The following is a 13,189-nucleotide window of genomic DNA, read 5'->3' as shown; positions in this document are numbered from 1 at the left end:
GACCTTACACTTTTAAATACCTTTTATTCAGTTGAAGCACGTTCGAAAATATATAAATTACTTCTTATTACATTATTTTAATAATAAGTTATAGTATTATTTACATAAATAAATATTAATTCTTATGAAAAGATTATTTTTAATGATTATAATATAGAGTCGCCAATAGCCAAATTTGGGCGTTTTATAGTTTTTGTAAAATACGTAAATACAATACTTATTACTTTGCGTCAGTTAATTTCTTTGATTTATTAATAATTTGGAATTTTTTTTTGTGTAATTATCACACTTTATTTACTAATCGTGTGAGTCACTAAAATTTAACAAGATTTGAGTGCTATAATTTCAAGCTAGCCCAAAAAAATCCAACTAAAAATGTTGCATTAAATTTGCCTAAATGACTCGAGGCAGGGTCAAGTTTAGGCTAATCTCCCTCTACTTTATCGCAAACTTGATTTAAAACTACTAAGAACTATATAAACGAAATATTCAGCTGCAAAATTATCAATCAAGTATTGTTTTTTATTCAACCATGTTCTCTAAAGTAAGTTATTGTATAAATAAACTTTTAACGACTATTTATTTCAATATTTTTTAAGTTTACACAATACTTTATTTTATTTTTTTCCTGTTACAGTTGGTAACTCTTTGCGCTGTGGTGGCGGTGTCCTCAGCCGGACTCCTGCCTGCTCCCGTACATTACTCTTCAGCGGCAGCCGTCTCCTCCCAGAGCATCGTACGTCACGATGAGCAAGCAACTCCAGTCGCTTACCATGCCGCCCCCGCTGCTGTTGCCTACCACGCTGCTCCTGCCGCCGTTGCCTACCACGCTGCCCCCGCCGCCGTCACCTACCACGCTGCCCCTGCTCCCGTCGCCTACCACGCCGCTCCTGCTTCCATCGCCTACCACGCCGCTCCCGTCGCTAAAGTGATCGCCCAGCCTGAGGAAATCGTAAGTTATTTCACGTCTTTGTGTCTTTTAAATAATGTTTATATTTCTTGTGTAATATTTGTGTTATTAATGACTGATTTCTTTATTTATCATCTTCAGGCCCACCCCAAATACGAGTACAACTACTCTGTTGCTGACGGTCACACCGGCGACAACAAGCAACAACAGGAATCCCGTGATGGTGATGTCGTAAAGGGCTCATACTCCTTCCAAGAAGCCGACGGCTCTATCAGAACTGTGGAGTACTCCGCCGATGACCACAATGGTTTCAACGCCGTAGTACACAACAGCGCCCCCACTGCCGCCCCTGCTTACGTCAAGGCCGCACCAGTTGTCGTCAAGACTCCCGTCTACTCCGCGCCAGCCCTCCAGTACTACCACCATTAAGCAAAAAAACATGCTTTGATTGTTGACTGTTTATTTATTGTAATATACAATTATTATTGAATTCAAATATTTATTTTATTTGCATGCCATTTACGCTATTGTAAAATGGGGACTCATGGACCAGTCGTCAAGACTCCCGTCTACGCTGCCCCAGCTCTTCAATACTAACACTAATCGACTAATCTGGTTCATCACCTTATGACTGTTATCTATTTATTTAAGCTGTTTCGATAAACAAAGACCATTTTATTTACGTTTTCAAAGTACAATATTTCTTAAAACATATTCACCCATATGGGCATTACTATAATGAAAAAATGAAATGAAATTACTATATATCATATTAATAATAATTTTATGTAAAGTTTTTTTTTCACTTTATAGTAATTTAATTAATCTTACCTTATTTTAAAATAGGAAGTAGGTCATTTTTGATGGAGCTTTCAAGGCAGTGTATCAGTATTTTGCAAGGGTAAACATTATGGTTACTATCCGGTTTATTATAAAATAAAAATCATTAATACATGATATATTCAAATGTAAATAAGAATACTGATATATGTGTTTGATTTTAATAAATTTCGACACCGTTTTATTGACTTCAGAAGGAAGTGTTAATACTATCCTCTTTGACTGGATTCTTTAATTATTTTGTCAATTGTACCTATATCAATTCAAACTATTTGTGATTTTAATTTTATTAATTAATTAAGTGCATGTTCATTTTTTATGGTCTTTAATTTTTATCAATTTTGACTTTTTTAATCTTTCTACTCATGTTGCTATAATTATGTGTTAATGTATTTTTAAAACAAATATTGAAATTGTTGTGGCTACTTTAAAAAGGTTCACATGTTAGCTATTTTCACTTAATTGTTTTACATTTGTCATAAAAACATGTAGTAGCTACTAGTGGTCCTTAAATAAAAAAATAAATACAAATAAAAATAAAAAATTGATATCCCAGCGACACATAAGCTTATACACCATTCAACTGATTGTCTTTTCGTACGATATATAGATGGGTAGGATTATAATAAATAAAAATAAAAAAAAATGTATTAATAAGTTAGAAAAATAAAATTAATAATGTTAAGAGTTGATAGTCAATTATAAGATTTTATTTTAATGTATAATTGTGTGTAACAGTGATTATGGACTGTACATAGAAAATTTTGTTACGATCTCATTTTGAAGAATTCCAGACATAGATGTGCAGAATAATAAAGAGGAATTGTCATTCACTAGATCTTTGAAAAGTTACTGTCCCGGAGTGCGACTGGCTAGGAAGAAAAAAAATGTAACACGTCAAGAAAATTAAAGATTGTTACTGACTAACTCCAACTTTTTTGAATAAAACGCGAAATTTAGCGACCCACTGGTAATTGTAATTGTGCCAGAAATGTTTTGATCAACTACCTACGTGCACCTGCGTATAGTATTCCATTGTATCCATTATTTACATAGATTTTCAGTATTTTAAATTATATTTAATCGAGCTTAATTTTGAAAAATTGTATAATGTTATAAAAGTCACTGAAAGATATCAATTAATTTTGCTTTACAGCTATTTCCGACCACCACGATAAACGTATAAATAAATAAATAAGGTTTTTATAAAGAAACAATTCATAATTACATTTTTGGCAACGGCTGTGATCTATACGATACTAATACAGTTGCCGCCATATCATCTTTTTCATCCAAGTGTACTAAAGACAACAGTGTCAATCTTCGAATCATCATCTTAAGCGTCAGATAAAGCAGTAGATGGCATCTGCTGTATATACGTGTAATACCATAGCAGCTTTCTGTGTCTCAATTAGTTGCACATCATGTTTTAAAAATGGTGAAGAGTAATTTACTTAAGAGCACCCATTTCACAGTAGCATTAATGGCATGGAAAAATAAAATAAATATTTAAATTCAATAATAATTGTATATTACAATAAATAAACAGTCAACAATCAAAGCATGTTTTTTGCTTAGTGGTGGTAGTATTGGAGGGCTGGCGCGGAGTACACTGGGGTCTTGAGGACGACTGGCGCAGTCTTGATGACAGCAGGAGCGGCGGTGGGGGCGGTGTTGTGAACGACTGCATTGAAACCGTTGTGGTCGTCAGCGGTGTATTCAACGGTTCTGATGGAGCCATCGGCTTCGTGGAAGGAGTATGATCCCTTCACAACATCACCGTCACGGGATTCCTGTTGTTGTTTGTTGTCACCGGTGTGACCGTCAGCGACAGAGTAAGTGTACTCATATTTGGGGTAAGCCTGGAAAAATAATAATATAAATTAATTTATAATTAATTATTATAACGACACATTGGTAATAGTAAATATGACATAGGGAATATTTTCTCAAGGGAATTTAAATCCTTAAGATTATTTTCAAAACTAAAAAAATAATAATTCATAAAAAGAACTAAACTAGTATAAAAGCTTATGTATCAAACTTACGACTTCTTCAGGTTGAGCGATGACCTTAGCAACGGGAGCGGCGTGGTAGGCGATGGGAGCTGGGGCAGCGTGGTAGGCGATTTGAGCTGGAGCCGCGTGGTAGGCGACAGGAGTAGCAAGGGTCAGCTTGGCGGCAGGGGCAGCGTAAGTCAGCTTAGGGGCTGAGGATACCAGTCTCGAAGACTCATCATGACGCACGATGTTTTGGGAAGAAACAGCAGCGGCGGATGAGTAGTGAGCAGGAGCAGCGTGGTACGCGATGGATGCTGGAGCAGCATGGTAAGCGACTGGGGCAGCAAGGGCCAGTTTTGCTAAAGGTCGGGCATGTTGTTGGTCATGGCGCACAATGCTCTGTGAAGAGACAGCCTCAGCTGGAGAGTAGTGGACGGCTGCTGGCAATAGCCCCGCAGAGGAGACCGCCACTACTGCGCAAAGAGAAACAATCTGCAAAAAACAAACACAATATTATATGTATTTTTAAAAATAAACACTTAATGTCAAAGTAAAATGTTAAAGGACTCACTTTGGCGAACATATTGATAGATACTTCACCAATCAATTGAGAATGATGTTGATGAGTTCATGGTGCTGGTTTTTATAGTCGCGGACTCCAAATAGATTACTTCAGATGACAAGTAGTGGAGGTTGTCAAACGGGCTCAATATTTAACCTTGCCCTAGGTCATAAATGTACCAGTATGTATATCAATCCGTTCACTAAACTGATTTTTAAGTTGTTACAACATCTTAAAGTATTTTTGAATATTGTAGGCGTACTTTTTATACAAAGTTTAATATTGTGACATTTACTTAATAATCTTTTTTTGTAAAAGGACTAATAATTTTACAGCATTTTGGAAGGTAATTTTTATTTTATAATATCTACTTCATTGTTGATAAAAAAAGTTATGAAATGACGTAAATAACTCATACGCCAATACAAAATTCTGCAATATATTCAACGGTTATCTTAATTGATGATATGTAAAAGATTTGAGACACATTGGCATCATATAGCTATATTAGAATTTGGATAAAAATAGATTATAAATAAGTAGTCATAAATGATAAATATCGTAACTGCGAAATCGATCGACATAAATTAACGTTGATAATTGGCTAACGGAATACCTTCGCGGTAACCGGCTATGTTTATAAGAAAGTGAATTTTTGGAAACCGGTTGCCTTTTGTATTCTTCTTTAATAATAAGATAAAAGAAAGAAAAAGTTACAATTTTATGCTGCACTCGGCATGCCATTTTTTGAAAAAAATAAAATTACATTTTGCTATGTTCTCCATCCTTAAAACGTAGCATAATATATAATAACAGTATATACATATTTTTTTTTATTTTCTAAAGTCCATGGCCTATTAATGAATCAATAACAACAAATCAGAACATGTTGTCAAGATATATATTCATTAAAATATAGACTCTGTACTTTTAAAGTAGAATGCTTACGTATAAAAAAAATTAATTGGTTCATTATTTCCTAAATTTATTCCACGATATTATAATTATAATGAATATCGACATTAATAGCCCATTTATTAACGCTTTTTACTTTTGGCCTTATTTAAATCGATTTGATATCGAGACATATTTTATCGAATTTATCTATGAAAATTAATATTATATAAACAAAAACTCTTTATATTATTATTCTAGCTATGTTTGATGATTTAAATATTGTTTCGATCATTTAATATGTTATACTTGAGGCTTTAATATAAGAATCGATTTTATTGAAAATTACCAACTGTTATAAAACATTATTATTTTTATAGTAAAATTTCATTTAAAAATGTTATGCTTACTTTTTATAGTGTAATATATTGTCAAAGGAGTTAAGTCTTTGTGCAATTGGTCCAGTAAGTGATCCGGTTTTTAAAATTTTGTTTTAATTAACTTGTATTCAAGATCATTCAACTTAATTATATAAGGTTTAAAATAATATATTTAAATAAATCCTTGTAACCAAATTTGTAGCATTGATCAAACAGGCACCTGTCGTCAAATTATTTAATGTCATAAATTTCGCGTTTTATTCCGTAGTCCATTTTTTATTTAAATAAGTTGTTGAATAGAATATTGAGCTTATATCTTTTAAGAGAATAGATTTTTTTCTAAATTATCGATAAATCTAATATTTTCTTAAGTCGTTTTATCTTTAATATATCTATGCACTAAACTATTTATTCCAGTCTTTTTTAGCAAATTTAAGGAAATCAACTTAATGTAAAAAACATTTACATAATAAATATTTTTTATGTCAGTATTTCTCTAAGGGTTATAAAAAATCTTTATATTTCCACGAATAGGTTGAAACATATAAATTCAGATTTCTATGAGATACAACTGTATTATATTGAAATAAATAAATTGTTAACAATCATTTGGTAAGCATATTATGTAAAGCTTAGTGGTGGTAGTACTGGAGGGCTGGGGCGGCGTAGACGGGGGTCTTGACGACGACGGGAGCAGCCTTGACGTAAGCGGGGGCGGCGGTGGGGGCGGTGTTGTGTACGACGGCGTTGAAACCGTTGTGGTCGTCAGCGGAGTACTCAACGGTTCTGATAGAGCCGTCGGCTTCTTGGAAGGAGTATGAGCCCTTCACGACATCACCATCGCGGGATTCCTGTTGTTGCTTGTTGTCACCGGTGTGTCCGTCAGCAACAGAGTAGTTGTACTCGTATTTGGGGTAAGCCTGTTATTAAAAATATAATTTTATTTAATACTTGTTCTAAATAATCTAAAGTCTTAGTTAGCTTATAGTTTATATTTGTAAAATTACTTACGATTTCCTCAGGCTGGGCAATAACTTTAGCGACGGGTGCGGCGTGGTAGGCGACGGAAACGGGAGCAGCGTGGTAGGCGATTGGTGCAGGAGCGGCGTGGTAGGTGACAGCAGCTGGGGCAGCGTGGTATGCGACAGCAGCGGGTGCTGCATGGTAGGCAATAGGAGCCGCGTTCTCGTCATGACGAACGATGCTCTGAGAGGAGACGGCTGCCGCAGAAGAGTAGTGCACAGCGGGCACGAGTCCGGCTGAGGACACCGCCACTAATGCGCAGAGAGTTACAATCTGAAAGACAATTGGAATTTTGTTAAACGTCCCTCCTCTTTAGTTTTAAAGTCATTATATTATTGATTATTTATATTTCACTTACTTTGGAGAACATTGTGTTGATTATTCTTTCGTGTTTGATCACTGAATGATTTCTTTGGATTTGTTCAATGTTTTTATACCAAATTTATCATTGCGATCAAATTAGAAGAACATAATTAAATGGACAACCTTGCCCCGGGTTATATTTGACAAATTTATTTTCACATTCACTAGTCCTAGATAAATTATTATAAATCCTTGCGAAAATTTTATTACATACACATTACCCAGTTCGAGCGCAATGATATCTCAAGATAGTATTTGAAATCATACATTTAAAATGATACATAAAAAAAGCGTGGAGCCAATACTTGTTGACTTCTAGGCAGGATATATTACATTCATATATAATTGTATGTAACTTTCATTACTTTGTATTTTTAAATAATGAAAAAGATAACCGGTTCTTCTCGGTAGTATATGCATTCCGAATCGGCAGTAGATTTACATAATATAATTTGTTAAATGACCATTGAAAACTTCTTGTAAAAGCCTACTCGAATGAAGCATTTGGACTATGATTTAAAATAAGTAAAATATTGGATAGTATTATACTTGCTGATCTAATTATACATATAGTATGCTCTATTTTTTATTATTAACAAGAGCTTTAGATTTAGCCATTGGCAAAGTTAAAAGTATCAGAGTAATTTTATTATAGAATCCAACATCCAGTCCTGTATAGCTTTTATACGAATTTAATATTTATGAATATTTTGTTCTTTTTGTGAAATGCTTGCTGACATTTTCAACCTTCAATTTATTACCTTGTCAGTAGGGAATCCATGCCCGATAAAAAGTTGTTGTAAATCAGTTACAGTTTAATCTCAGCGAGTATTATGGAGCGACGACTTTCAAATTGAATCTGACTTCGCTTCAATAATGAATGTTATCCCATTGATAATACGATACATTACATATGAATATTTAACCTATTTGCGCTAATAGCCTTTTTGCTATCGTAAATATGAAAATAATCTTACAAATCGGAATGGTAGTAAAGCGCGAACTAAAAGATCACAGGTGGATATTATTTTTTCTTACTATATATAATTAGTTGTGACGCGTCTCGAATTCGCACGGGTGCTATTTATTAATCAAGAAAGGTCAAAGTTTTATTGTTACAGACCGTTATCCGACTTTCAATTCTGCAGCGAACGACTTTTTGGTTGCACATAATTTGGTATAGGTGTTATCTTTTATATATATTCTTTTTTAATATCGAAATATCTCTTTTTGACTTATAAACTAAATATTGTGATGGTTCTTCTAATAAACATAATATAAATAACATTTAAGCTCTATAGCAGTCAGCATCTTTCGACAACTGATTTTTTTATTTGGATGTTTAATTTTGATCGTTACCCCTTGTATACAAACAAGTAAATTTTACTTTTTTTATGGTATAGATAGGTGGACGAGCATATGGGCCAAATGATGGTAAGTGTCAAGTGTGTAAAGTCACCCATAGACAATGACACTGTGAGAAATATTAACTATTCTTTACATCGTCAATGTGCCACCAACCTTGGGAACTAAGATGTTATGTCCCTTGGGCTTGTAGTTGCACTGGCTCACTCGCCCTTCAAACCGGAACACAACAATACTGAGTACTGTTATTTGGCGGTAGAATAACTGATGACTGGGTGGAACCTACCCAGACGGGCTAGCACAAAGCTCTACCACCAAGTAAAACTTTACTTCTTTATAATATTAATATCTCTTTATAATTAGTACATAATATGTAGATTATATCCTAAAAATGGATTTATTATTTAATATATTCGAATATTGAAAATTGATTTGAATCTTATAATAATAGTAAATTTTCAAAACACTGTACTTAAAAAAATTTTAAAATACTCAAAATGGTTATTTAAATTGTATTTAAAATTTGTTCCATACTTAGGAGTATATATTAATTTGTAATGGCTATTCATGGTTGAACTCGTGACTTCCAATTTTTCGTATTCATTTGTGCGCCTTGAGTTGCGCACGCGCAATGTTGTTAGCCGGTGATAAATTTAGATAGTAGAAGTTGTAACGGCGTTTGACATTTAGACTTAAAGCTTAACGAATTGATTTTTAAGCACTAAAGAAAGCAGAGTGGATTTAAATAATGAATAATAAGTTTTGAAATGTTTTTATTTAACATTCTAAAGTTAAACAGCTTATTGAATGATGGTATATAATAGACAATTATATAGTACACATAATTGAATAACATGTGTTTGTGTGTTGAAAAATTTAAGCATAAATTTTCGTACGACTTATTTACGTTATTTCTTTAACCTAGTTTTAGACATAGTCCTCTTGAAAATGATTGTTTAGTACTCTGCTTCGTTTGTAAGTCCACCTGGCCAGATAGCACTCTGTTATTAGATATTATACGGCCAAAGAGATATTATTATTTGGTTCCAGCTTGACGAGCGGACCTAGAGTAGCTACGTGTGCACGGATTTGTTCCTTGCTCTTAAGGCTTCTGGCGCATAATCGATTACAGGAATGGTATATATTTTTTATGACACCAATGTCTGTGGGAGTAAAAATAAAGATTATTTAAATGGAGAATTTCATATGTTTAAATAACGTCGCAGCCGTCGAAATTCTGTTTGTTAAATTCAAGCAAATTAAATGATTTTTTATTTGTAATACACATAAGTATATTGGAAATAAATAATATTTTATTATGCAATTCTCAATAATATTCTATTAAAATTATGTATCCGTAAAATCAAAAGAAGCATTATACATTCATTTATATTTGCAATATCGTTAAATAAAATTTTGAAGATGTAATAATATTGTTTCAATGGAAATAACACTCGTCAAAAGAGTCGCTGTCATGGCCAAATTCGGCCACGGAACATTAACTACATAAATGTGTATGTATAAATATTTAGTAAATATTATTTTAATTGTTATCACGCTCACACTTCTGTTCAAGGTTCGCAGTAAATAAAGTTTTATTTATAACTTTAAGTACTGCAAAAATATAAACTGAATTAGATAGAGTACATACTTCAAATAAATTGTTTTTAGTTTTTAAATCATAAAAAAATCGCCGGAAAAACAAGTTTTTGCTGATCTATGTGTGCTATGATTTATACCTATTCGTATATTTTTTTGGATTATTTATTGATATACCTGTCATTTTTAAGAACAAACAACAACATTTTTGACATCTTTATTGATTACTATTAGGTATTGTTGTATATTGGTATAAAGGTGTCTCTGTTACTACAGGGACGGGGGATAAAAATTGGTGGTACATTGAAGATGTGAGGAATACTTCATATGAAGTATCTCATAACTCTTGGTGGTAGGGCTTTGTGCAAGCCCACCTGGGTAGGTACTACCCACTCATCAGATATTCTACTAAATTCTTAAATAACAGTACGCAGTATTGTTGTGTTCCGGTTTGAAGGGCGAGTGAGCCAGTGTAACTACAGGTACAAGGGACATAGCATCTTAGTTCCTAAGGTTGGCGGCGCATTGACGATGTAAGTAATAGTTAATATTTCTTACAGCGTCATTGTCTATGGCTTACCATCAGGTGGTCCACATGCTCGTCCACCAACCTATTCAAAAAAAATAATAACTACCTTCATATTTCTACTCATTAATCACTAACTTCATATTTTTTACAGAGTCAAAGTCCACTTACCATCAAGTGGTATGTATGTTGTTTTATTGTTACGATGCATATTTTCGATTCTAGTCAGGCCGAATATCCGCTATTACTCACAAAGATAAAACTCGGCTTAAACATAAATTAGGGCCAATCCTGCTCATTTATATCAGTTATATATGATCCCATTTATATTCCGAACTAACTTCGACTGAACTTATCACCAAGAAGGCTGACTATTTAATTTATGGACCATATCCATAAATGGAAAATAATGTAGATGGATATAGAGGTAGAGGACGACCAAGGAAACGATGGAAGGATTGTGTGAAAGACGATATGGTTAGAAAGAATGTTACTTGTGAGATGACGTCTGACAGAGAAGTATGGAAGGAAAGACATGCTGCGCCGATCCCAAATAAAATTGGGATAAGGGCAGGAGGAGGATGATGATGATGCATAAATGACAAATATATGCGAAAATACGGACTTTTGTACTGTACAGTAAATAATTTATGTTTCAATGTTCATAAAAGCCTAGCGACTTTCTATCTAAAAAAGTTTTTAAAAAATATTGAAGAGTAATTTAGATACTCTTGTTTTACTTTAGTTTAAATAGCATGTAAATAAAATAAAAATTTAAATTCAATAATACTTTTATATTACAATAAATAAACAGTCAACAATCACAGCATATTTTTTTTTCTTAATGGTGGTAGTACTGGAGGGCTGGTGCGGCGTAGACGGGAGTCTTGACGACGACGGGAGCAGCCTTGACGTAAGCGGGGGCGGCGGTGGGGGCGGTGTTGTGTACTACGGCGTTGAAACCGTTGTGGTCGTCAGCGGAGTACTCAACGGTTCTGATGGAGCCGTCGGCCTCTTGGAAGGAGTATGAGCCCTTCACGACATCACCGTCGCGGGATTCTTGTTGTTGCTTGTTGTCGCCGGTGTGTCCGTCAGCAACAGAGTAGTTGTACTCGTATTTGGGGTGAGCCTATAAAAATAATGAAATATTTAAATTTCTATGAAATAAATAGAAAGAGACTTAAATTTTTCTCATGAGCGCTTTATATAATGCAAGTTAGATTTAAGTTATATATAAAGAAATAATTTCTTTATACATGAAATGTCGATACTCTTCATAAAAAGCATTCTTGTCTATAAAACAAACAACTTACGATTTCCTCAGGCTGGGCAATCACTTTAGCGACGGGAGCGGCGTGGTAGGCGATGGAAGCAGGAGCGGCGTGGTAGGCGACGGGAGCAGGGGCAGCGTGGTAGGTGACGGCGGCGGGGGCAGCGTGGTAAGCGACTGGGGCTGCATGGTAGGCGACGGGAGCAGCGACGGCGAGCTTGGCAACAGGGGTGGCTTGCTCATCATGACGTACGATGCTTTGAGAGGAGACGGCGGCGGCGGAAGAGTAGTGTACGGGAGCGGGCAGGAGTCCGGCCGAGGACACCGCCACTACGGCGCAAAGAGCTACCAGCTGTGAAATATACATTTGTTATATTTATACACTCACACATACAAACAAATTTTGGATATTTATATTTATCTGTTATATAAAAGAAAAATAAGCAGCAGTATACCGTATGCGAGCATTTATTTACTTATTTGTACTTACTTTAGAGAACATTTTGATGATTATTGTTTCGTGTTTGAGCACTGAATGATTTTTCTAAGCTTGCTTAATGGTTTTATAGTGAGTTTATCACTGCGATCAACTTAGAACTTGTTCAAAAGAAAGACCTTGCTCCGGGCAAATTCGCCAAATCTATTTTACATTCACCAGTGTGTTCAAAATAAAAATGTATCCATACTTGCAAATCCTACATCATTCTGGAAAGATTTGTGAAATTTGTACGGATATTGCATTTTTATTATAATGGTCTACATGTGAATAGCATGGCTTTAAAAATTGAGATTTCGAAATACATTTGGCATAAAAAAAATAAGTTTTTTTTGTAAAATATTATGGTTTGCGCATAGGCTCTAATTAACATTTGAATTGCTAATTATTTAATTAATAGAAATAGTTATTTGTAATATAAATTAATTATCTTTTTGGTTAATACTTATTATCAGAATAATTTGTCAGGATACTACTTTTGCTATATATTTAGACATATGCTTAAAGATTGTACGACTTAATAAAAAAATTAACACAAAAAACCGCTTTTAATAATAAGAAAGTTTTGTAAAAAATGTCCTTCCGTCAAATATATTTTGAAACAATACAATTTGTATTAATGCAAATTAAGTCTTAAGAGTTTAATAAACAACATTAAACTGATGTGAATTGATCAAATAATTAATGATTATGAATCACTATTTTAAAAGAATCATATTGCTATAATACTTAGCTAAAATTGTGATTACCTTTATTTTAAAACTTATAAATGGTGTATGTTTTGTAAGTTGTCCTTATAAATAAATAAATATAAATTTTGGAACGCATTGAACTTGTTTAAAATACATAACATAAGGAGATTGTGTGTGTTGGGCACATGTATCACTTCTTATCGTAAACATCTTTGGATTATTTCAATACACTGGATATAAGTATCTTATACTTAGAATTGCATTATTGT

At 33.7% G+C, this 13,189-nt stretch overlaps 3 protein-coding genes across 3 annotated transcripts; 1 reads left to right on the top strand and 2 right to left on the bottom strand.

Annotated features, from left to right (window-relative positions):
- The first annotated feature begins 532 nt into the window (after window positions 1-532).
- Window positions 533-1,339, top strand: LOC124530618 (cuticle protein 8-like). The gene is made up of 3 exons (XM_047104853.1): window positions 533-544; window positions 638-952; window positions 1,052-1,339. Exons 1-3 carry the CDS (start codon window positions 533-535, stop codon window positions 1,337-1,339), a joined length of 615 nt encoding a protein of 204 aa, XP_046960809.1.
- A 1,925-nt stretch (window positions 1,340-3,264) lies between these two features.
- LOC124530448 lies at window positions 3,265-12,249 on the bottom strand. The gene is made up of 8 exons (XM_047104620.1): window positions 12,223-12,249; window positions 11,776-12,084; window positions 11,307-11,591; window positions 6,598-6,882; window positions 6,235-6,506; window positions 4,322-4,373; window positions 3,799-4,242; window positions 3,265-3,612 (listed from the first exon to the last, which is right to left on the bottom strand). The coding sequence occupies exons 1-8, from the start codon at window positions 12,232-12,234 to the stop codon at window positions 3,325-3,327; spliced, it is 1,947 nt and encodes a 648-aa protein (XP_046960576.1). The 5' UTR covers window positions 12,235-12,249; the 3' UTR covers window positions 3,265-3,324.
- LOC124530619 (cuticle protein 8-like) lies at window positions 6,219-6,995 on the bottom strand. Its single transcript, XM_047104855.1, has 3 exons — window positions 6,968-6,995; window positions 6,598-6,882; window positions 6,219-6,506 (listed from the first exon to the last, which is right to left on the bottom strand). The coding sequence occupies exons 1-3, from the start codon at window positions 6,977-6,979 to the stop codon at window positions 6,219-6,221; spliced, it is 585 nt and encodes a 194-aa protein (XP_046960811.1). The 5' UTR covers window positions 6,980-6,995.
- Window positions 12,250-13,189: the final 940 nt, after the last annotated feature.

Source organism: Vanessa cardui, chromosome 6, assembly GCF_905220365.1.
Source record: "Vanessa cardui chromosome 6, ilVanCard2.1, whole genome shotgun sequence".
Classification (NCBI taxonomy): Eukaryota; Metazoa; Arthropoda; class Insecta; order Lepidoptera; family Nymphalidae; genus Vanessa; species Vanessa cardui.
The sequence above is the reverse complement of the archived record's forward strand: the minus strand, read 5'-3'. Positions and strand labels throughout refer to the sequence as shown.